The following is a 20,583-nucleotide window of genomic DNA, read 5'->3' as shown; positions in this document are numbered from 1 at the left end:
ATTGATTCAGGGACATGCACGAGGGAAAAAATTCATATTCGCTGTAATTAATCCGTATTACTCACAGTTCGTGTCTTATTGATCCGAAGGTCAGGAATAATCGACCAATATCTCTCGAATACCGTTTGCCGAAGAACAAAGAGCAGATTTCCTCAAGGGTCAAATCCTCCATATATTATAATCCGTTTAGCACAATGGGAAAAAAGATTCTTGCGTGCGTATTTCTCAACTTCCTGCTTAAAATAATCAACGAATAATTATCGAGACAATGCGTCGATTCATCATAATTAAATCACCTCAAGAATTAGAATTGGCAATAAAATTTGGGTATCTTTTCCATCTGGCCCGGACGCATGCCGAAATCAGCCAATTTTCAGTTTCAAAATACTTTCAATGTTAACTCTTTGTTATCGGATGGTGGGTATATGGTTTTGCCTTCGATAGCGGGTGAACGTTGGAGCTTACATATAAAAGAACGCTCTGGTAATCACACAATCAGTTCAGTTTTGAATTCGATACTTGTCTTATCACAGTCATGTTCTCAAAGGTGTGTAATTGATAGTTCATGATTTATTTTTGACCCCATTCCGTTCAACGGGTGGGCAAATATAAAATCAACGTTTACCATCACAGATTATTTAAATTCAATTAAAATCGACATATTTTTTTATTCATTTTAGTAATCTGGTAGACATTTTTCTTAATAATGAAATAATAATTTACTTCAATAATTTCAGATCGTTGCCTTATCCGCCTTCGTGGCTTTCGCACAGGCTGGACTTCTTCCAGTGCACTCTGCTGCAACCTCTTATTCTTCCACCAACTTAGTGACATCTCACGGTTACGCTTCTCCTGTTGTGGCCCATGCTGCCCCAATATTGACACACGCCGCCCCATCTCTTGGATACGCTGCTGCTCCAGTACTCGCCCATGGATACGCTTCTGCTCCAGTTGTTGCCAAGGACTACTACGTAAGTATTCGGGAATTAAAAAATATCCCAATGGTGATAATATAAGCAATGCAGTAATGAAAAATCATCAGCAGAGATGAGTGGGATCTACATTCAGGAGAGCTCAGTGAACTTGATCTCTCCTGAAATAGAATTTCGTTGTGTTACACGTGTGGCATCATCCAAGATTTGAAGTATCATTGTAACCTCGGAGCATTCTTGATTTTCGTGGATAAAAATGTGTTACCTTTTCAGGCTCACCCTAAATACGAATTCAACTACGGAGTTCAAGACGGACACACTGGTGACAACAAGTCCCAACATGAAGTACGTGACGGCGATGTTGTGAAAGGATTTTACACCGTTGCTGAACCTGACGGTACCTTGAGAACTGTCCACTACACCGCTGACGACCACAATGGTTTCAACGCTGTTGTAGAAAAATCTGGACACGCTGTACATGCCGCTCCTGTTGTAGCCCATGCCTCTCCAGTCATCGCAGCTTCTCCTTACGCCAGTCATGGACTCTACCATCATTAGGGCCTAACATAATGTTCGTTGATTTTTGTTTCGGTTTGTAAATATGCTTGTTTGTGTTCATTTTGATTTTTACACCGAAAATATATATTTTTGATAGTCGTAGCCAACTGTTTTTATTTCTGTTCAAACATAACAATTCAAAGTCAGATCGTATAGTTAGAGTACTCTCTTGTCTAACTTGAGTGCTTGGTATAGGTTTTATCTACTTCACCCACTTGTAACTTTTGAAGTAATTGTGATAGCAAGAGGGGATTTGGACTAGAATTCATTACAACCGACTCAGCAATTCAAGACTCCATTCTAGATCTTTCTGAGGACGTCTTCACCATCGATATCAAATGTTCAGAGGTCGTGTATTCCAAGAGCTACTTCTACAGGGTTAGAACTATTTAGAGGGGAACTACAGGGATATCGAAAACCGTTAGAAATACTGGGTAGTTTAAATTACGAAAAAGTTGCGTTATCCAAAGATGAGTGGGTGGGTGTAAACAGTTCCCAAATATCTCAGATGGTTCCTGAGATATCTCGAAAAAACTGAAAATCAAGATTATCATTTTTTCTTCTTAACTCATTTGTTTCTGGAGATAACTACAAGAAATTCAGTGTGTAGTCATAATCCTATGTAGCGATTATACTGGTGAACTACTTTTTTTGTAATTTAAGCCACCCTTAATTTTTAACGGTTTTCGATATTCCTCAGTGTGTATATGGATTCTGACAAGACAGAGACGGATGAACAATCTGACATTATGTGTCAAAGTAAACAGACGCACGCGTATAATAAACATTCGCCATTGAAGAAGGTATATGTGAGTTTTTGTTTTGAGCTGAAATTAAAATATGGATATGGAATTACGATTAAGCAGCACATATAGTCTGCAGCTACTAAAATAATCGTGATTTTTCTCAACTAAGGGGATTTTTATAAGTAATCATGATCGAAGTTCATTATACCAAACATCTTAAAAAAAAGACTGACCATTACAAATCGGAATTGAAAAAGGACTCTTCTAAATGAATATTGTTTCGTACTATTTCAAATCGAGATTGATTCGAAACCAGAGTTACCCTTCTTTGGTCTAACCGATTATCCAAAAAAAAACATTCGATTTACTCATATTATTATCAGGATTATCAGGATATGAATTTTTCACATTTTATGCCTCGATAATCCGCTCTCAAAATGATTCTCATTATTTCCAAAGAAAAACCTGGAAAGAGCTTATATGGAACGAATAAATTACATATCTTCTTTTCTGTCTTTCTAACTGTTATAATTGCGAGTATCAGTTTCTTTGATTATAATGTGTCCATTTTCCCGAATTTACATAGGTACTCATTACCGAAAGAAAATAACAGATATACCTAGCAACTATATAATATATTTAGTCAATAAATAAATCAAATTTCTTTGTACATCATTGAATATTTCCACAATTTCTCCGAACAAAAAAGCCTTTCGTGTTCAGTAATGATGCAGACCGTATGTTGGGTAAGGTGCAGATACAATTAAAGGAGCAGCATGTGCCAAGGGAGCTGGATGTACAGCATGTCCACTTTTTTCAACAACAGCGTTGAATCCATTATGGTCATCAGCGGTGTAGTGGACTGTCCTCAAGGTACCATCAGGTTCTACAAGGGAATAGGACCCTTTCACCACATCACCATCGCGTACTTCATGCTGGGTTTTATGGTCACCAGTGTGTGGGTCTTTGACGCCATAGTTGAATTCGTATTTGGGGTAGGCCTTCGAAGTAAATTTAGAGTTGATTTCTAGTACAACAAATGATTTTTATATTCGTACTCACGTGATAGTCCTCCCCATGAGCTGGAGCGTAGGCGTATGATTTCGTCACTGCTGGTACAATATAACCATTTCCTACAAGGGGTACTCCATAGCTTTCGACCCCATATGATCCATAAGCAGCAGAAGGGTAGCTAGGTAGAAAACCGGCATTGGCAAAAGCCAAGAAAGCAGATAACGCAAGAACCTATAAAAAAGTAGTAACTGCATTGATTTGGCTAAATGATTGAATGAGAACATAATATTTCCTGCTTCATAAAACATATATGAAATATTATCCATCTACCAACCTTTCTGAACATTTTTCGATACTCTGCTGATAGAACGCTGAAGTGAACTGATTTTGAAGTAAAATGGAACGAACTTATATACATATATTTAAGACTTGAAAAAATTCAATTATTCAGCTGTAGGTCAACAATGAGCAGAGTTCGGAAGGATTTCGAAATTGCTTAAATAACCGCAAATTCCTCGGTTCTAATTATGATTTGAACTTGAGACTTGCATCATGATACACTGTTGAAATTATGTATGGTAGTGACGACAAATGAAATCATTGATGCTGATGTCTTTCTGAGTTTCTGAGTTGAGGGTAGTTTGGAGAAAGTCGTAGAAAAATTGACGCCAACTATGATGTTATATGTGAGGATCATTTACAAAGATCCTGGTATCCTCTAGACTCTTAGGATAACGTGAGCTGTTGGGTTTTTTTGGGTGCATCGCAATCTACGTGACATTTCAAGTTCTTAGGGACATCATCACGAACTTGAAATGGCAGTATAGTTTATTTCCTTTCTCCTTTGGATAAATTAAATTCTGTAGTACTTGTCTGGAAATACACCAAGTATATGTGCCATTATTTTAAATTTTTTGCTCAAGAAATAATATTGTAGCCCAAAATCTTGTGCTATCTATTGATAGTTAACATATCTTAGCGATTTCGTAGAACTACCAGTGGCGTAGCGAGCTTAACTCGCGCCCGGGGCACAATACCCTTCCAATTTTGAAATTATCCAGCAATTGTTTAGTTTTGTGAACCATTTGGCGCCCCTTTGTGAGTAGCGCCCGGTGCATGATGCCCCCCCTTGCCCCCCCCTCACTACGCCTCTGAGAACTACTTGAATATATTATTTGCTGACTGTCCAATTGCAAATCTGACCGGTCTCAAATTGATTAAAAAGTATGCATCTTTTAAAATCATCAATTATCACCGTCAAAAGTGAAAACTTCCATAAGTCATACGGCAGGAGCCAAAAATCTTACTCGAAAAATACTAACAACCGAAGACAAGACCCAATTAGAATCTAATATGCAAATATTCGCGCCAGCAAACAAGATGCATTGCGAAAACCGTATGTGTCGAATATTAATAAATCAAAATAGAGGAAAAACGACGAATTCAATTTATGGGGCAACCAGTCCAAACGGATATCTGTTTACAAGGTAAGTACTCCTTATGCGAAATATTCGCAGGCATATTTTCGATTTCGAAATCTTCTATCGTACTGTACGCATTGTTGAGCAGCAATTTTTGGACGAGATGCATGGTTTAAGTGAACGTTCTAAGCCGCTATAAAAGAAGGTTGTTGTGATAACAGTGGTCAGTTCAGTTTCGAATTGGATCCCCGTAGTATCACAGCAATGTTCTCAAAGGTAAGTGAGGGTGTAATCTTGTAATCAATAATTGAATTGATTTTCCCTTTTTGGGGGAGTTATACTTTATAAAAACCCAAATCTTTATTTCAGGTAATCGCAGTTACGGCCGTTTTGGCTCTGGCCAATGCTGGTTTCCTTCCCCTTCAACAAGCTTCGTCTTATGCTAGCACAAATTTGGTTGCGTCCGGTATTCATGGGTATGGAGCTCCAGTGATTGCTCAGAGTTACGCAGTTCCTGCTGTATCACATAGTGTTGACTACTATGTGAGTATACTCTATAAATTTTGCCCAGAAGAATCTATTTTTGGTTGGACACAAATCCTCAATTGCTCTGTCAATCTGCATTATCAAGATCAATTCGAAATTCCTGATTTTCACTTGTTTTTAGGCTCACCCCAAATACGAATTCAACTACGGAGTTCAAGATGGACACACTGGTGACCACAAGACCCAACACGAAGTACGTGATGGGGATGTAGTCAAGGGATCCTACTCCGTAGCTGAACCCGATGGTACCTTGAGAACTGTCCACTACACCGCTGATGACCACAACGGTTTTAACGCAGTGGTCACCAGATCTGGTCACGCTGTTCATGCAGCTCCTGTTGTCCATGCTGCTCCCATTGTTGCAAGTATCCCATATGCTTCCCATGGATTGTACCATTAGGAATAAGTCAAGGCTAGGAATTTACAAATCTGACGCTGTTTTGAGGCGCGTCATATGTTGTTTGAAGTTGTACAAATATTGTTTCAGAGAATGTTTTCAGTGAAAAGAAATAAAAGTCTTTTGACAAAAAAGAATGTTTCAACCTTAAGTTTCAAAGTGTACTCAAACATGAAAGACGAAAAGAAAATTCCAATTTCTCGAAAACAGGGTCAAAGAATCGAATATTTGGTATGATAATGAAGGGTTTCGAACCTTGAATAGATTACATATAATAATGGTCAAATTATCTGTGATATCACTCGCTATATCAGCCTGGTACTATTGAGAGCTCTGGGTTCATAATCAGGATTTCATCCCCTGGTGGAATTCAAGAAAAATGAAAGATATTCCGAAAAATTGAATATTTATCAAAATATTATCGATTCGTATAAAAATAAAAAATCTTCTATATACAAAACACTTGCATCCGAAAGTTCTATCTTCAGTCACCGTAAGACACTGGCTTCTCCCCTGTTTTATGAACAACAGCTCTGAACCCGTGAATTGGATCTGCCACGTACTCCACTGTACGAATGGAACCATCTGGTTCGACGAGGGAATATGAACCTTTAACTACGCCGTTTTCTCTCACTTCGTACTGTGTTTTTCTGTCCCCAGTTTTTTCATCTTCAACGCCATACTTGAATCTATAATCCGGGTTATCCTGAGAAGAAAATATCGAATTAGTGGAAATGATTAAAATTCCACCTGCAATGCATAAAATGCTGAGGAGAAATAAAGTGAACTTTCGTTAAATTCTTGGATAATTATTCCAGTTTATAGCAAAAATTATTGATTTATATTTCCAGCCATAAATTCACCATATTTGTCTCCAAAATGTTGGTTGCGTGAACGTTAATTCCATACAATTAAATTTTTTTTAACTCACGTGAATTCCAGAGTTATCTAGGTAATGTTGGAAGCTCTGCTCGTAATCGTTATTATAGTCATTTCTTGAACCCTGAGGATGTTCCTGATAGGCGTAGGAACTTCCTCCTGGAAAGGATGTGCCATACTGAGATGCACCATTTTGAGAGTCACCGTGGTGTCCTTCAGTTTGATATGGAATCTGATGAGTATTTTGCACGTGAGCAGTGGCGAAAGACGTTTCTAACTTCTTCTCGTTGCTGAGAATCTGGCTCAAGTAGCCTCCTCTAACACGGAGAACCACATAGCATATCACAGTCAACTGAAAAACATGAAAAATAAAAAATTAAACTTCACCCATTTTTCGCAGTACTGATCTTCATGAAAATTTCTTTTATCATGAAAAATATATGAATTGGTTCTAAAAAACCGATTTCGTAGAAAAGGAGCATTATAAGTTGCTTTTTGTATTTGAGATTAAACTCGTCAATGAAAAATTCTTCTACCTACCCTGAACAACATGTTTGTCGAAGTTCTCAAGTAACTACTGACGAATATTAAGGTCTACCTTCTTATATAGGTGTCTAATTGGACAAATTCACAAGGATGAGCATAAGAGCAATCAAAAATCTGTGTAGCAATGTACCATATACCCTGGGAATGAAACTGCATATAATGCAAACAACGGATTATTCTCCTCTAATCTAATTGTATTAATGAATAGAGAAATACTAAGTGGTTGTATCATGAATTAGTTCTCTTATTTGTTAAGAAACTAGACATTATATAAGTACTCGAAACAATAATGAATTGGCGAAATTTACCATTGTAAGTAAATGATCCGCACTTGAAATATCTCAAAATCATTTTACATCAAGATATTCGTTTCATAAGTCACTAACAAAGATGGGCAAGGTAAATGACAAGTATTTACATTGAAACCTGAATTTAATATTTAGTTGTAAGTTAACTACAATTAAGACCCTTTGAAACAATAAAATCTGTTATGAAAAATATAAAAACCTATTCAATGTTTCTGAATCATTAACAAACCTGTGAAGCAAAGATTGAATATTTTTCAATTCTAGGTTGGAAGCTCAGGCAGAAAATACACTTCCTCTATTGGTACCTGATGTCCTTTGAGTGTAATCTAAACCATAATCTTCAAATCATTCTTATGTAAACAACACCTACACCAGTCCCATATGAAGTTCCCAGAATCCTCAAGTTCAATGAAAACCTCCTTATTTTCCTAGCATCCTCATGAAAACATGTTTAACCAGCATTTCTCGCTTTGCATCCTCATAGTTGGGATGGTCGAGTTCAAGTTCAATAAAAGACATTTACCGAGAACTTAATTGAATGGTTTCAAATAAATTCTTCCGATCCTGTTCGTTTGACATTATCTTCTACGAGTTTGATGACCGGCTAAACCAGCATTTTTGCATCCTTATATTCAATAAATGGAGTTCAAGTTCGATATGATCCAAAACCAGAGTTTAATGAATATATGTAGTAGAAGATGAGGAATTTGAATCTGAAGTTATATTACGTATTTACCTGTGTTTACAGTTCCCATTTTTAGTGGCCCTTGAAAACTGGAATGGAGGAAATATTTGAAGAACTCAATAAGGTTTTTCTTCCCCGAGGAACGAAAATCACTTCTTCGGTCCATCAGAGATGCGGTCACATAGAGGTATTTCAACAAAATGTCCAGTTCTCTACTTTTACGGACAGCATCCAGTGAAATTTCATCTATCTTTATTCGGTTTCTCAACATTATACACACGCAAATTCTCCATAGTTTCAACATTGTCCGAGATAGATTGACAAATTATAATGGACATCATTTTACAATACAACATAAATTGTAATCTAATTAATGAATTCATATACAGATTCCGATATTTATCCGGGTCATTTTTGGTGGAGCACGTTGTTGCATAAGTAGTTTTGCCCAAAGCCTGGCTTGCGTTTCCAAGAAGTTGCGTTCCACTCGTCTTATCAAACATATAAAAAGAAATCGGGATCATTTCAGAATCAGTTTCAGCTGATAGTTCGAGCACCACAGAAATACAAAATGATTGGAAAAGTAAGTTCACTTATCGTGAATCCATAGATAGAATAGCCTAATCTAATTCATTATTTGTTCACAGGTATCGTTCCTCCTTTTCTTATCCTGTGCTGCAGCAGTTCCTCTTTTTGAGGCTTCAGCTCAATCATACTCCACACAAACAAAACACACAACAGTTCACACCGGGGCTGCTTTAGTCAGTCATGTAGCTCCTGTGACTGCAATTCAAGCTCCAGCCAACTCCTACTCTACAGTTACTTTTGGACACTCTGCTGTGCATGCTGCTCCAGCCATAGCATACTCTGCTCCAGTTGTGCATCACGCTCAAGTTTACCAATCTGCTCCAATCGTTCATGCTGCTCCTCTAGTCCACACTGCCCCTATTGTCCATACTGCTCCTCTAGTCCATACTGCTCCTATTGTCCACTCTGCTCCTCTCCTCCACACAGCCGTCCATTCCGTTCCAGTAGTCAAATACGAACAGGAACAATATGTAAGTTGAATTTTTCTTCTATTTCTCGACTTATCAAAACTAATTTATCGTGAATTACTCAGGCTCCAGCCAATTACCAATACAAATATGGAGTTGAGGACCACCACACCGGTGACATCAAGTCTCATGAAGAATCTCGTGAAGGTGACCTAGTCAAGGGTTCCTACTCCCTCCACGAAGCTGATGGTACCATCAGGACGGTACGTTACACCGCTGATAAGAACGGTTTCAACGCTGATGTGCAAAAATCCGGACATGCTGTAGTCAGTCATGCTGTTCCAACTAATACTTTAGTTGGTGTATTGCACCATTGATAATGTTATTTTTCTGTTGTTGTTGCAATTTTGTTTTTCCTGTATTGTGATTACTGTTTTTTATATCTTAATGTGAATAAAATTTGTTAAAGAATTAATTCGAGTTTTTCACTTCCCCACATGTTATGGATAGTTTCCTTCCAAAGCTTTCGGTTTCGAATATTCATAAAATATGATGGCATTTTTCAATTCCTCTCCAAAAATATTTGCTAAGGGAAATTATGGAAAAAAGTTTTTCATTCAGTATTTAGTCATAGTCTGAGATATTGAATTGATGTGAATATTCAGTTCTCTAGTTCAATTGAAACTTTGGAAACGCAGGCTTTACTTCTTATCAGAAAATGATATCAAAATACGAACTTCGAATTGACTTTGAATCTGAAGCAACACATTGCTGTATACATACTTAGTTTTTGTCTCAAATGAAGAAATTTACAGTCTTTCATTTCAGAGGTATAAATAGAACACGTTCATCATTGTCATTCTAGTCATCGAAAGTAAGACATCCATTTGATCACACCAAAATCATCATTAATACCACTAAAACTCGTTTCCACTTATGAATAAATGAATGAGCTTTGAGAAATATTGATACCAATACCATTTTTTCCGAATTGTATAAGAGTCAACCTTGACAACTGCTATACATAACCTAATTCATTTCCATCAGATTGAATGAAATTGGATTGAGGATTTGGCAAACTATTTCGTGTTTGATATATGCAGAAGTTCCATCTCATTTATAAGTACCTATTTTGAAACGATAGTCGATTAGTCTTATAACCAGCGCAAATTTTCTACAAAATTTGCATCAGATCTCTTCTATATCGAATAATAAAGTATTTACATATAATTCAAATAGCGAGTAATGATATTTCATATCAAAAAAGTGAAATTCGAATGGAATCATTACATTGGATTTTTGGATGATGAATTGATATATGTAAACTTGGAAAATTTCTGTTGTTCTCGTTAGAATTCAGCACCTATTCAAAAGCTGAAACTATTAATTGTAAAGTGTAAAGTAAGGACCATTTCTCTTTCAATGAGGTCTTGTGATCGAATAGACAGAGTGTCAAGGTAAGAAATCATAGAAAAGTTACCTACACCAATAACATTTCGTATCAAGAAAATCTGAAGATACTTATGAGATCTTATTTCGTTTCCATTCTTAACACTTTTATAGAAATTGCTTATTTCTATAGTGGGGTTCAAAAACTATCAATATCATCTGATACCAAAGACTATCTTAGCGTATTCTGAATGGGACACGGTTTTCGTAGAACAAAAAAAAAATTGATAATTCCATGAAAACTTATACTCTATAGTAGTCTATAGGAACCTCTGAAACAATCAAGTTAAAAATAAAACTTGTGGCAGTCAATATACTTGAATTTGAGGGTTGAGATCTGAAAATTTACCGTGTTTTCAATCATGCTACATGAATAAAATTGAAAGATAAGATTCTCTCTTTTCTGGATTCATCGTGGACATGGCATTTTTTATTGTAAATAACAATCTGTTATATTCGTTTTTCCAATTATATCTGCTCTGTTGGGTATATGGATAAATAGAAAATATTCACAGATCAACCATTTTGTCACTTGTGTATTCCATGATACTCCAGAGAACCCATTGAGAAAAAAATTGGGTTTCACTTATCTGAAAATGATATGAACTCATTTTTTTTAAATGATTTCAGGAACGTATACACAGTAGAAATTGAAGAATGATTATATAGAAGAAAACATCCTTAAACCTTAAAATTGAATAATAACCCAATCGACAGACAGGAATTATGAATTAATTAATAACTTATTCAGATAAGTGAGTCACCCATTGATGGATTTCGATATTCAAACAGGTCTTAAACTAGATTTTACATAACGCATTGCACACTCCATACTCCAGAGGTTCAATGTGAGCATTCCTCCTTTTAATGGTAGATATAAAAATCGTACAACCCAAAATTGAATCAGTTCGTGTCTAGAGATCCAGTGTACCTAAACCAATATGATCAGCAAAGTGAGTTGTTGTGAGAAACTTAGATATAAGTTGAATTGAAAAATACCCCAGGATGAATTGGAATACTTTGAAGTTTTTTTCGTTGAAGAATACAATGATGTTGATCGGCTCCTGGCATTCAATAATCATTACAAAGAAGCTTATTTCAAGACCGAATCTTAATAGAGTTTTTTCACAGATCTCCATCCTCTGCTTGGTAGCATGTGCAGCAGCTGTTCCAATCTTCGAACCTGCAGCTCAATCATACTCCACTGAAACTAAGCACACCACAGTGCACCACGGATCAGCACTTGTGAGTCATTTGGCTCCTGTTGCTGCAATTCATGCTCCAGCTAATTCCTATTCTTCTGTCACCTTTGGACACTCTGCTGTACAAGCTGCCCCAGCCTATGCCTACTCTGCCCCAGTTTACCACGCCGCTCCAGTTGTACATGCTGTTCCAGTGGTACACTCTGCTCCAGTGGTACATACCTCAGTCCATGCTGTTCCTGTTTTGAGGCACGTCGAAGAAGACAACTCCGTGAGTATAGGGAAACAACGAATGTCTGGAATAAAAATTTCATAATCGTATGTTTGCAGGCTCCAGCTCACTACCAATACAAATATGGAGTTGAAGACCACCACACTGGTGACATCAAATCCCAAGAAGAATCTCGTGATGGTGACGTAGTCAAGGGTTCCTACTCTCTCCACGAAGCTGACGGTACCATCAGGACTGTGAACTACTCAGCTGACAAGAATGGATTCAACGCAGACGTACAAAAGTCAGGACATGCTACTATCAGTCACGTACAGGCACCTAGTCATATCCTTGTGCAACATTGAGGTGTTATCGAAGATTCTTTACTGTTTTCGAAACGAATTCAATAGTGAAGGATGCTGCTATCCAATATGATCATCGTAGACGAGTAGAGAATGAATGATAAGCATATTGACATCATTAATTTTTCACTACTGATTTCGATTCAAATTGTAAATATGCCACTGCATTGTTGTTGTTATTACGCTGTTTTTGTTTTTTTCTGCTTTTATCAATAAAATTTTCAATATATTTTAATCTTTTTCTAACGACAGAAATGACCTGTAATTTCTACTACTGATAATAATTTTCAGAATTTGAATTGTGGAAATCATAAGTCGCATTCACGCACTCTAAAAATAGGTACAATTTTTATACCTATATTTTGGCGTAATGAATCGCATTCTTCCCATCATTCACCTAAACTATTTACAATTGGTAACTTTAAGAAAACTCCGCCATCATATAGTCTTAAGTCTCCAGACTATATGAAAAGCTTTATGACCAGAGCTTGTTTTGAACCCGTCACCTAAGAATTAATGACATTATTGCCGGAATTCATTAAAATTCAAATCCTCCATTATTCCCTTGAAAAACGACAGTTTTAAATTTTTGGGATATTGAATTTCTGCAACTGGGCCTCAGTCTAATGATACTTGTGAGAAATTCAATTCTTATTTCAATATTTGGACCATGTTAATTTAAATTCAGTATGATAATAAAGTAGACAGATACAGAAGACTATAACTGTAGTCTATTTCTATGTTTAGTGATTCCTGCAGATTTCATTCTTGACTCTCATCTCTGAATAGTGTCTAGGGAATTATCCAAAATGGAGATAATCTGTTAAGAATGTAGCTTCATTTAATAAGCAGTGAAACCTGAGATCACCAACATAGGTATTATTTTGGTGTTTGCATTTAACATCTGACATATTACAATAATTATTTGTGGCAAATGACAAAATGTAGAATAAACCTTCATTGCCTACTCTGGAATGATTTCCGAATGAGAATTGAAGAATTTTTCAGTGCTTGTTAAGTCATGCTGTGTCATGATATATTTAGAGCACAATTTTCAAAGGATTGATGATTTGGGATGAAGGTACAGCGGTTTTCACAAAATTTAATCGTTTGCTCAACAATTCGATAGTCACTAGATATCGAGAATGAAATGCTGAATCTTTCAGTTTTTGAATATATTGAAGAATTACCATTGATTATCATTGAATCATAATTTGATGCAAGTATAAGATTCTCATGACCGAATTACCGATTGCGAACAATCTAATATTGGTCCATCAATCAAGCATTGATTCCCTGATCAAGCTTTGTGAAACCGGCAATCCAGTGAACTACTTTTTCAGACGGTATTTCAAGAAACTTCCATTTCAATTGTTTCCAGGAGGGTGGAATGTCCAATATTCGTGTATGAAAACTTTAATAAGTTGGATACATTCAGATACTTCCAGAGCCCAGGAACAGTATAGCAACAGACAATTTGGCACCAAATTCCTTTCAACCAATATCGAATCTTCAGCTGCCGGAGAAAGTGGCGCACCTTACAATCATAATGTCGGAATACAATTCGTTAATGAAGGCAAGCTCTGATCTTGACATTGAACCGAAACTGTACCCGAATGCATGTTACTGAATTATTATGACATATTTTGGTGATAGTGGAGAATGTTGTCCATTATGTTAATGAATACATTCGCAGACGTTATTATTCATTGAGGCCATTTTTCGTTAAGCTCCATTTTTACATAAGACCCGAAGTGGTAAGATATGATTTAGGGATCAATATAAAGGTGGCAATTTGGATATCAAAATCATCAGTTCAGATCAAACGCTCAACTGTGTCGAATCTCATAATCAAAATGATCAGTAAGGTGAGAGTAATTAAATTTTAGCGACTAAGTTCTCGATTAAACCGTTGATATAGTGAATAAAGATAGTGGTGTAGCAAATAAATGATGATTTCACAGAAATAAATAAGTGATTTCTTTTTCCAGATTTCTTTCCTTGTCTTCGTGGCATGCGCTACTGCAATTCAAGTTTATGAACCATCAGCTCAATCATATTCTTCTCAAACCAAACACACCACAGTACACAGTGGTGCCACTCTTGTCAGTCACTTAGCTCCTGTTGCCGCTGTTCATGTTCCTGTACATGCTGTGCATGCTCCAGCTAGTTCCTACTCCACTGTCTCCTTTGGACACTCTTCAGTACAAGCTGCTCCTGCTATAGCTCACTCTGCTCCAGTTTATCATTATTCCCCAGTTTACCATAGTGTGCCAGTAGTACACTCTGCTCAGCTCATCCATGCCGTTTCTAACGAAAAACAGAATGAAGAAGAACACTATGTAAGTATTTTGTCTAAACATTGATTCAAAGGGGGGATCAATCACAAAAAACGTTCATAAGTTCATAAATTTCATTTTTTTTTAAGGCCCCAGCTCACTACCAATACAAATATGGAGTTGAAGACCACCACACTGGTGACATCAAATCCCAGGAAGAATCTCGTGATGGTGACGTAGTAAAGGGTTCCTACTCTCTCCACGAAGCTGACGGTACCATCAGGACTGTGAAATACTCAGCCGACAAAAATGGATTCAATGCTGACGTACAAAAGTCAGGACACGCTGTTGAAAGTCATGCAGCTCCAACTCATACTCTCCTTCATTTCTAGATCAATACGATAAGGCTGTGTTTACAATATTGTTACCTTGTTTTATGTGTTAAATTCTGATTGTTCTGTTTTATCTTTGAATAAATGTGTAGAATACAAAATCCAATTTTCATATATGGTACCTACTTTCTTCTCTGGAAAAAATGAATGTTCATCAACAACCAAAAATCTTGCTATAGAAACATTGTCATCGAACTATCTTGTTGAAAGAAACTCATTCTATAGGTTCTGTCTCCTGAACCTGAAAAATATTCGAAACACTAGGTATATTTTTCTTACATAAAAAACAGTCAATATTCTCTTCGTAGAATAAAGGCGTAATATATGACCAATAGCCATTATCATGATAAATTTTGAAGTTTCTTCTTTGAGATCAAAGGGACTTCAAAATTGATTTCAAAACTGTCTGTGAGGGAGTTTTTGAAAGCATATGGTTAAATTCAACCGGGAGTTATAAGCCAAACATAGCAAGGTGAACAAACTGTGGAAAATATACACGAAAAATGTCAAGAGATTTTTTTCCCTCCGACCATACAAGCGGTGGTTGGATGGTTTTTTCATCTTATCCTCAAAACTTGACGTAGAATCATGAATTCACGTTCTCCGAGGTATACTGCAGGTGTAGATTTCTGCCAGTCCGAGTTATGTAGTAGAATCATTCTTATATTCCACATATCTATTCAATATTACAAATAATTAACCAAAACCTCCATATATGATTATGAAGCGAGCACTTTAAGCACCACTCAAATTCGAACAATAGATTTTTTTATTCGTCTCATCAATACTATGAAAATCTCTATCCAAAAAAAACAAGAATATTTGGTTAATTCTTCCATTGCTATCGAGAACACTCAAATTTTCGATCAAAATTCAGAATCGGTGTAATATTTCAGTATTTTGATCACTAAATAATACGCACTGGTAATGATGTAGAATATCAAGTGTGATCAACTAATTCTCAATGAAAGAATTCATTCGAATTGATCCCAAACAATAGAAGAAAGCGAGAAACCACGGAGACATCAACGCCAGAGTAAGCGAGTTAATATTGTAATGTGAGAGATATATGAAAAATTAAGTCCCTAATACCAACTCTGGTTTTGGGATGTACAATTTAGGTCTATTGCTGCAAAAAAAATCTTTCCACATAACTGGGTGTCCTGTATACTCCTAGTAGGACTAGCTGATTACGGATTGACTATAAAAAATTGATTTCTGGCTTTCCCCAGAATGCTATATTATATAGGGTGATTTTCGAAACTCATGGAAATACTGAGACCCCCATCAAAGCCAAACTTATTGACGGAATTTATTGAAAATTGAGAGAAAATTGATTGGCACATACTGAGATCGAATCGGGTAGATATCAATTATTTCAATATTCCAGAGCCGGACTCATTAATCCTCATTTAAAGGGTTCGGCGTGAAAATATCACTTTGTACTTAGAATTTCCAATACCTAATTGTTTCGCTTTTTAGAACCTTAATTGAGCTTACATACGTAGTACGACTTGAAGTTGTCACATTTAGGTATAATTCTTTTTTATGAATTTTTGAAAAATTGAATTTATTCACATAACCCTTACAAACTGAGCAAAATTTAGGAGAAAGGAATAGAATAATGTATAGCTAGTCAGCATTCTACTCATAAAATCCACTTCTGGAGAGAAGAATTTTGAGCTTATTACGAAATTATACCAGGTATAGGCGGTAGTGTTCAACAAGATGGTATAATTAAGTTATTTCAGGCAACAATTCATTATAATAACTGTAACCTTGATAATGGCTTGCTATATGATACAGAAGTGGCCGAATATATGAAGTCGTTGCGAGATATTTCAGTGACAGTGAATTCTTAACGAGTAAATGGATATATACGCAGTGTTAATTATTTATTGGGGTCATTTTTCGTAAAACTGGCTCTTTACATAATACGACTTGAAATTAGATGGTAGGATATAGGTACAGAGCAAATAGAATTTCTTAAAGATATATAAAAAGGGATAGGACACCTCTTGAAATCAATTCAGTTCTGTGTCTCAACCAGCAACAGTAGCAAAGATGATCAGCAAAGTAAGAATAACACGAAAATCGTTACTATGAGCTTTTTCCGAAAACTGCGGAATTTTTCTCAACTTCACCGTACTTTTTTCCAGATCTCCATCCTATGCTTGGTAGCATGTGCTGCAGCTGTCCCAATCTTCGAACCTGCAGCTCAGTCATACTCCACTCAAACTAAGCATACCACAGTGCACCACGGATCAGCACTCGTGAGTCATTTGGCTCCTGTTGCTGCAATTCATGCTCCAGCTAATTCCTATTCTTCTGTCACCTTTGGACACTCTGCTGTACAAGCTGCCCCAGCCTATGCCTACTCTGCCCCTGTATACCACGCCGCTCCAGTTGTACATGCTGTTCCAGTTGTACACTCTGCTCCCGTAGTACATACCGCAGTCCATGCTGTTCCTGTTTTGAGGCACATCGAAGAAGACAACTACGTGAGTATAATGAAACAACGAATGTCTGGAATAAAATTTTCATAATCATATGTTCGCAGGCTCCAGCTCACTACCAATACAAATATGGAGTTGAAGACCACCACACTGGTGACATCAAATCCCAAGAAGAATCTCGTGATGGTGACGTAGTCAAGGGTTCCTACTCTCTCCACGAAGCTGACGGTACCATCAGGACTGTGAAATACACAGCTGACAAAAATGGATTCAACGCTGACGTGCAAAAGTCAGGACATGCTGTTGTTAGTCATGTGGCTCCATCCCACGCTATCTACACTTCCTTATTGCATCACTGAAAATCATGAACCTCACGTTTTCATGATATTGATTTGTAAATAGTCTTATTTTTCATTTTTCTCATTGAAGTCTATGTATATTTCACCTACTTCATTTCATCGTTATTTTCTTTCTTGTTATATGTTGTTTGTTTATGAAGTCCTGAATAAATTCTCTTGATTGTAACTTACCCTTTTCTCTGGAAACTGAATCCTCGGTTCTCTCTGCACTATTCAACCTCAGAGTTCAATCAATCGATATCGATATATTCTTCGATATAGCAGACAAGAATGTGACATTATCAAATAAACGACTCTGCTCTGAATCTATTTACTTTTCGAAATTATCGCATAATTTCAGCTTCCATGAAAAACTCTTTAGGAAATCGCAATGATGATAATTATAGAAGCATAGAAGAACTGTAAGTTTTGATCACCAGATTTTATTTAAGAAGGATGTTTCCAAACTGTTTCTTCCTTATCATTGAGATATACTCATAGAAAAGGTGCACTAGAACATTAAGATCGTTGACCTAGGAAGCATCTCAAGGATATGGAGCCAACTTCTTAACCATTGACCACTTTCATCGTTTTTCATCTTGAATTGAATATGTGGTTATGTGCTATGTATAGGAGAATACATATCCTACTGATCAAAAAAGAAACTCAACTTATGAGTTGATAGTTCACGAATAATAAACGATATATTTGAAGTAGCTTTCATTTTCGGTCGCCTGTCCTGTAGCTTCTCCTGGAGATGAATCTATAATATAGATTTTTTCGAGGAACAAAATCTACATCTACAAAAAATATCATAAATTTTTTATTAATCAGTTCAAGAGCTTTATTGTATGGAGAGATTGAACAAAATGATACAAGGAATGATGTAGTAATACCATCTCAACACATATTCAAACTAATTATGAACACTAAAACCGAGTTAGTTGGTTGCAATGAGTTAAATGAACTGAATGAGTAAATCTTCATAGTCACCCAAATTTTGACTCTTCATGCTTTGAAAGATACTGAACGAAGGATAAAAATATCCTTGCACTTGTTTTCAGACTTTCTTCTGTTGAAGGAGTTAAATCGATGAAATTCAAACGAAAAGCTGGATGCCAACCATAAAGATCATTTTAGCTCCACGGTTAAATTTTGAGGTCCAAGATATAGATACAGAAACAATATTATTCTCAAGTACATTCAAAGAATAATTATATACATAGTTCAATATTATTTGAATCGTAATATTCAGGGTAGGTACTGCCTGAGTACAATTCTGTGAAATATTCGAAGACAGTAGGAGATAAAATATAAAGGAATAGGTATAACGTACAAATAATAAAATGAATTTTGCTACAGACTGAAACGCTCGCAAAAACATTTGATATCTATTTTTATTACCTATCTAATTCAAATTGTAACTTTACAACGAAAAATTTGGTAATAGGGTGAGATTTACCAACTTCAAATACCTCTTGAGCGACCTTGAAAATTATCGGCTTGAGTTTCGGACGTAATAAATTATGAAAGAAGCCGGTGATAGTGAATTGAAAAGTAATGAGGTGAATTGTGTAGGTCCGAACGGAAATATGTGGGTCAGTTTTCATAAAGCTTGATTTTTACATAAGAATCATCTGAAGTGGATGAAAAGTGGTCAGAAGGAGGTACGAAATTACTGTTTTGGGATATAAAAAAGAAGAAACCCTTTTTCGAATCAGTTCAGACTTGCTACTCACCACCTTCACAACCAAAATGATCAGCAAAGTAAGGCACCTGCTTAAAATATCGTTACCATTAGATTCAAAGTCAATGAATATCCTAATTGAATCGATCAATTCAGTTTTCCTTGTCTACTCATAGAAGTGAATTCAATGATTATTAAGCGCTAACTGTATATGGCGTTTCTTTATAAAACTGCACGTAAAAATTATACATTCTTCAATTAATTCTACTGAATGTTCTATATTCATTCAGATTCAAAACCTATTTTTATGTTTTCACAATTATTTCCACAGATCTCAATCATCTGCTTGGTAGCCTATGCCTCAGCAGTTCCAATCTTTGAACCTTCAGCTCAAACATACTCCACTCAAACTAAACACACCACTGTCCACCATGGAGCAGCACTTGTGAGTCATTTGGCTCCTGTTGCTGCAATTCATGCTCCAGCTGATTCCTATTCCTCTGTCACCTTTGGACACTCTTCTGTTCAAGCTGCCCCAGCCTATGCCTACTCTGCCCCTGTATACCACGCCGCTCCAGTTGTACATGCTGTTCCAGTTGTACACTCTGCTTCCGTGGTACATACCTCAATCCATGCTGTTAATGTTTTGAGGCACATCGAAGAAGACAACTACGTGAGTATAGGGAAACAACGAATGTCTGGAATAAAAATTTCATAATCGTATGTTCGCAGGCTCCAGCTCATTACCAATACAAATATGGAGTTGAAGACCACCACACTGGTGACATCAAATCCCAAGAAGAATCTCGTGATGGTGACGTAGTCAAGGGTTCCTACTCTCTCCACGAAGCTGACGGTACCATCAGGACTGTGAAATACACAGCTGACAAAAATGGATTCAATGCTGACGTACAAAAGTCTGGACATGCTGTTGTTAGTCATGTGGCTCCATCTCACGCTATCTACACTTCCTTGTTGCATCATTGAAACTCATCAATTTCCCTAAGTTTTTTATTGTTATATCTTTTTAGTGCTATTGAAATGGAAGAGTGTTGAAATCCATAATCTACAAAAAGTATTTTTTGTACTTCACTGCCTCTATTTCAGTCTTCATTTTTTTCTTGTTATTTGTTATTTGTTCAAAAAATTTCTAATAAATTCTCCTAATTGTATCTATTCT

The 20,583-nt window shown here is 36.4% G+C and overlaps 5 protein-coding genes across 6 annotated transcripts; 3 read left to right on the top strand and 2 right to left on the bottom strand.

The window, feature by feature from the left end:
- Nucleotides 1-514: 514 nt before the first annotated feature.
- Nucleotides 515-5,750, top strand: LOC123310781 (cuticle protein-like). Its single transcript, XM_044894429.1, has 6 exons — nucleotides 515-547; nucleotides 738-971; nucleotides 1,206-1,489; nucleotides 4,893-4,947; nucleotides 5,041-5,214; nucleotides 5,339-5,750. The coding sequence occupies exons 1-6, from the start codon at nucleotides 536-538 to the stop codon at nucleotides 5,615-5,617; spliced, it is 1,038 nt and encodes a 345-aa protein (XP_044750364.1). The 5' UTR covers nucleotides 515-535; the 3' UTR covers nucleotides 5,618-5,750.
- On the bottom strand, nucleotides 2,857-3,614 carry LOC123312489 (cuticle protein 19-like). The gene is made up of 3 exons (XM_044896939.1): nucleotides 3,585-3,614; nucleotides 3,299-3,481; nucleotides 2,857-3,237 (listed from the first exon to the last, which is right to left on the bottom strand). Exons 1-3 carry the CDS (start codon nucleotides 3,594-3,596, stop codon nucleotides 2,956-2,958), a joined length of 477 nt encoding a protein of 158 aa, XP_044752874.1. The 5' UTR covers nucleotides 3,597-3,614; the 3' UTR covers nucleotides 2,857-2,955.
- A 259-nt stretch (nucleotides 5,751-6,009) lies between the features above and the next one.
- Nucleotides 6,010-7,246, bottom strand: LOC123312484. 2 transcript variants are annotated; one of them, XM_044896935.1, is made up of 4 exons: nucleotides 7,170-7,246; nucleotides 7,034-7,107; nucleotides 6,546-6,845; nucleotides 6,010-6,320 (listed from the first exon to the last, which is right to left on the bottom strand). In XM_044896935.1, the coding sequence occupies exons 2-4, from the start codon at nucleotides 7,043-7,045 to the stop codon at nucleotides 6,099-6,101; spliced, it is 534 nt and encodes a 177-aa protein (XP_044752870.1). In that variant the 5' UTR covers nucleotides 7,046-7,107; nucleotides 7,170-7,246; the 3' UTR covers nucleotides 6,010-6,098. The 2 variants fall into 2 exon arrangements, with proteins under 2 accessions (XP_044752870.1, XP_044752869.1); XM_044896934.1 differs by having other exon boundaries at nucleotides 7,034-7,232.
- A 1,319-nt stretch (nucleotides 7,247-8,565) lies between these two features.
- On the top strand, nucleotides 8,566-9,404 carry LOC123310779 (cuticle protein 8-like). The gene is made up of 3 exons (XM_044894424.1): nucleotides 8,566-8,615; nucleotides 8,680-9,090; nucleotides 9,153-9,404. Exons 1-3 carry the CDS (start codon nucleotides 8,604-8,606, stop codon nucleotides 9,402-9,404), a joined length of 675 nt encoding a protein of 224 aa, XP_044750359.1. The 5' UTR covers nucleotides 8,566-8,603.
- A 1,903-nt stretch (nucleotides 9,405-11,307) lies between these two features.
- On the top strand, nucleotides 11,308-20,390 carry LOC123310776. Its single transcript, XM_044894420.1, has 7 exons — nucleotides 11,308-11,429; nucleotides 11,608-11,949; nucleotides 12,009-12,218; nucleotides 14,243-14,593; nucleotides 14,680-14,856; nucleotides 17,082-17,423; nucleotides 20,136-20,390. Exons 1-7 carry the CDS (start codon nucleotides 11,418-11,420, stop codon nucleotides 20,388-20,390), a joined length of 1,689 nt encoding a protein of 562 aa, XP_044750355.1. The 5' UTR covers nucleotides 11,308-11,417.
- Nucleotides 20,391-20,583: the final 193 nt, after the last annotated feature.

This window comes from Coccinella septempunctata, chromosome 4 (assembly GCF_907165205.1).
Source record: "Coccinella septempunctata chromosome 4, icCocSept1.1, whole genome shotgun sequence".
NCBI lineage: Eukaryota > Metazoa > Arthropoda > Insecta > Coleoptera > Coccinellidae > Coccinella > Coccinella septempunctata.
Note: the sequence above shows the minus strand (reverse complement) of the source record. Positions and strands in the feature narration are given on the sequence as shown.

Excerpts from the sequence above, each read along its gene's own strand:
- LOC123312489 (XM_044896939.1), bottom strand. Across the intron at positions 3,238-3,298 it reads CTCATGGGGAGGACTATCAC|GCCTACCCCAAATACGAATT; the intron begins GTGAGTACGAAT and ends TTTACTTCGAAG.
- LOC123310781 (XM_044894429.1), top strand. Across the intron at positions 972-1,205 it reads TTGTTGCCAAGGACTACTAC|GCTCACCCTAAATACGAATT; the intron begins GTAAGTATTCGG and ends TTACCTTTTCAG. Across the intron at positions 5,215-5,338 it reads CACATAGTGTTGACTACTAT|GCTCACCCCAAATACGAATT; the intron begins GTGAGTATACTC and ends ACTTGTTTTTAG.
- LOC123310776 (XM_044894420.1), top strand. Across the intron at positions 12,219-14,242 it reads GACATGCTACTATCAGTCAC|ATTTCTTTCCTTGTCTTCGT; the intron begins GTACAGGCACCT and ends TTCTTTTTCCAG. Across the intron at positions 17,424-20,135 it reads ACATCGAAGAAGACAACTAC|GCTCCAGCTCATTACCAATA; the intron begins GTGAGTATAATG and ends GTATGTTCGCAG.
- LOC123312484 (XM_044896935.1), bottom strand. Across the intron at positions 6,321-6,545 it reads TAGATAACTCTGGAATTCAC|GATAACCCGGATTATAGATT; the intron begins GTGAGTTAAAAA and ends TTTTCTTCTCAG.
- LOC123310779 (XM_044894424.1), top strand. Across the intron at positions 9,091-9,152 it reads AATACGAACAGGAACAATAT|GCTCCAGCCAATTACCAATA; the intron begins GTAAGTTGAATT and ends TGAATTACTCAG.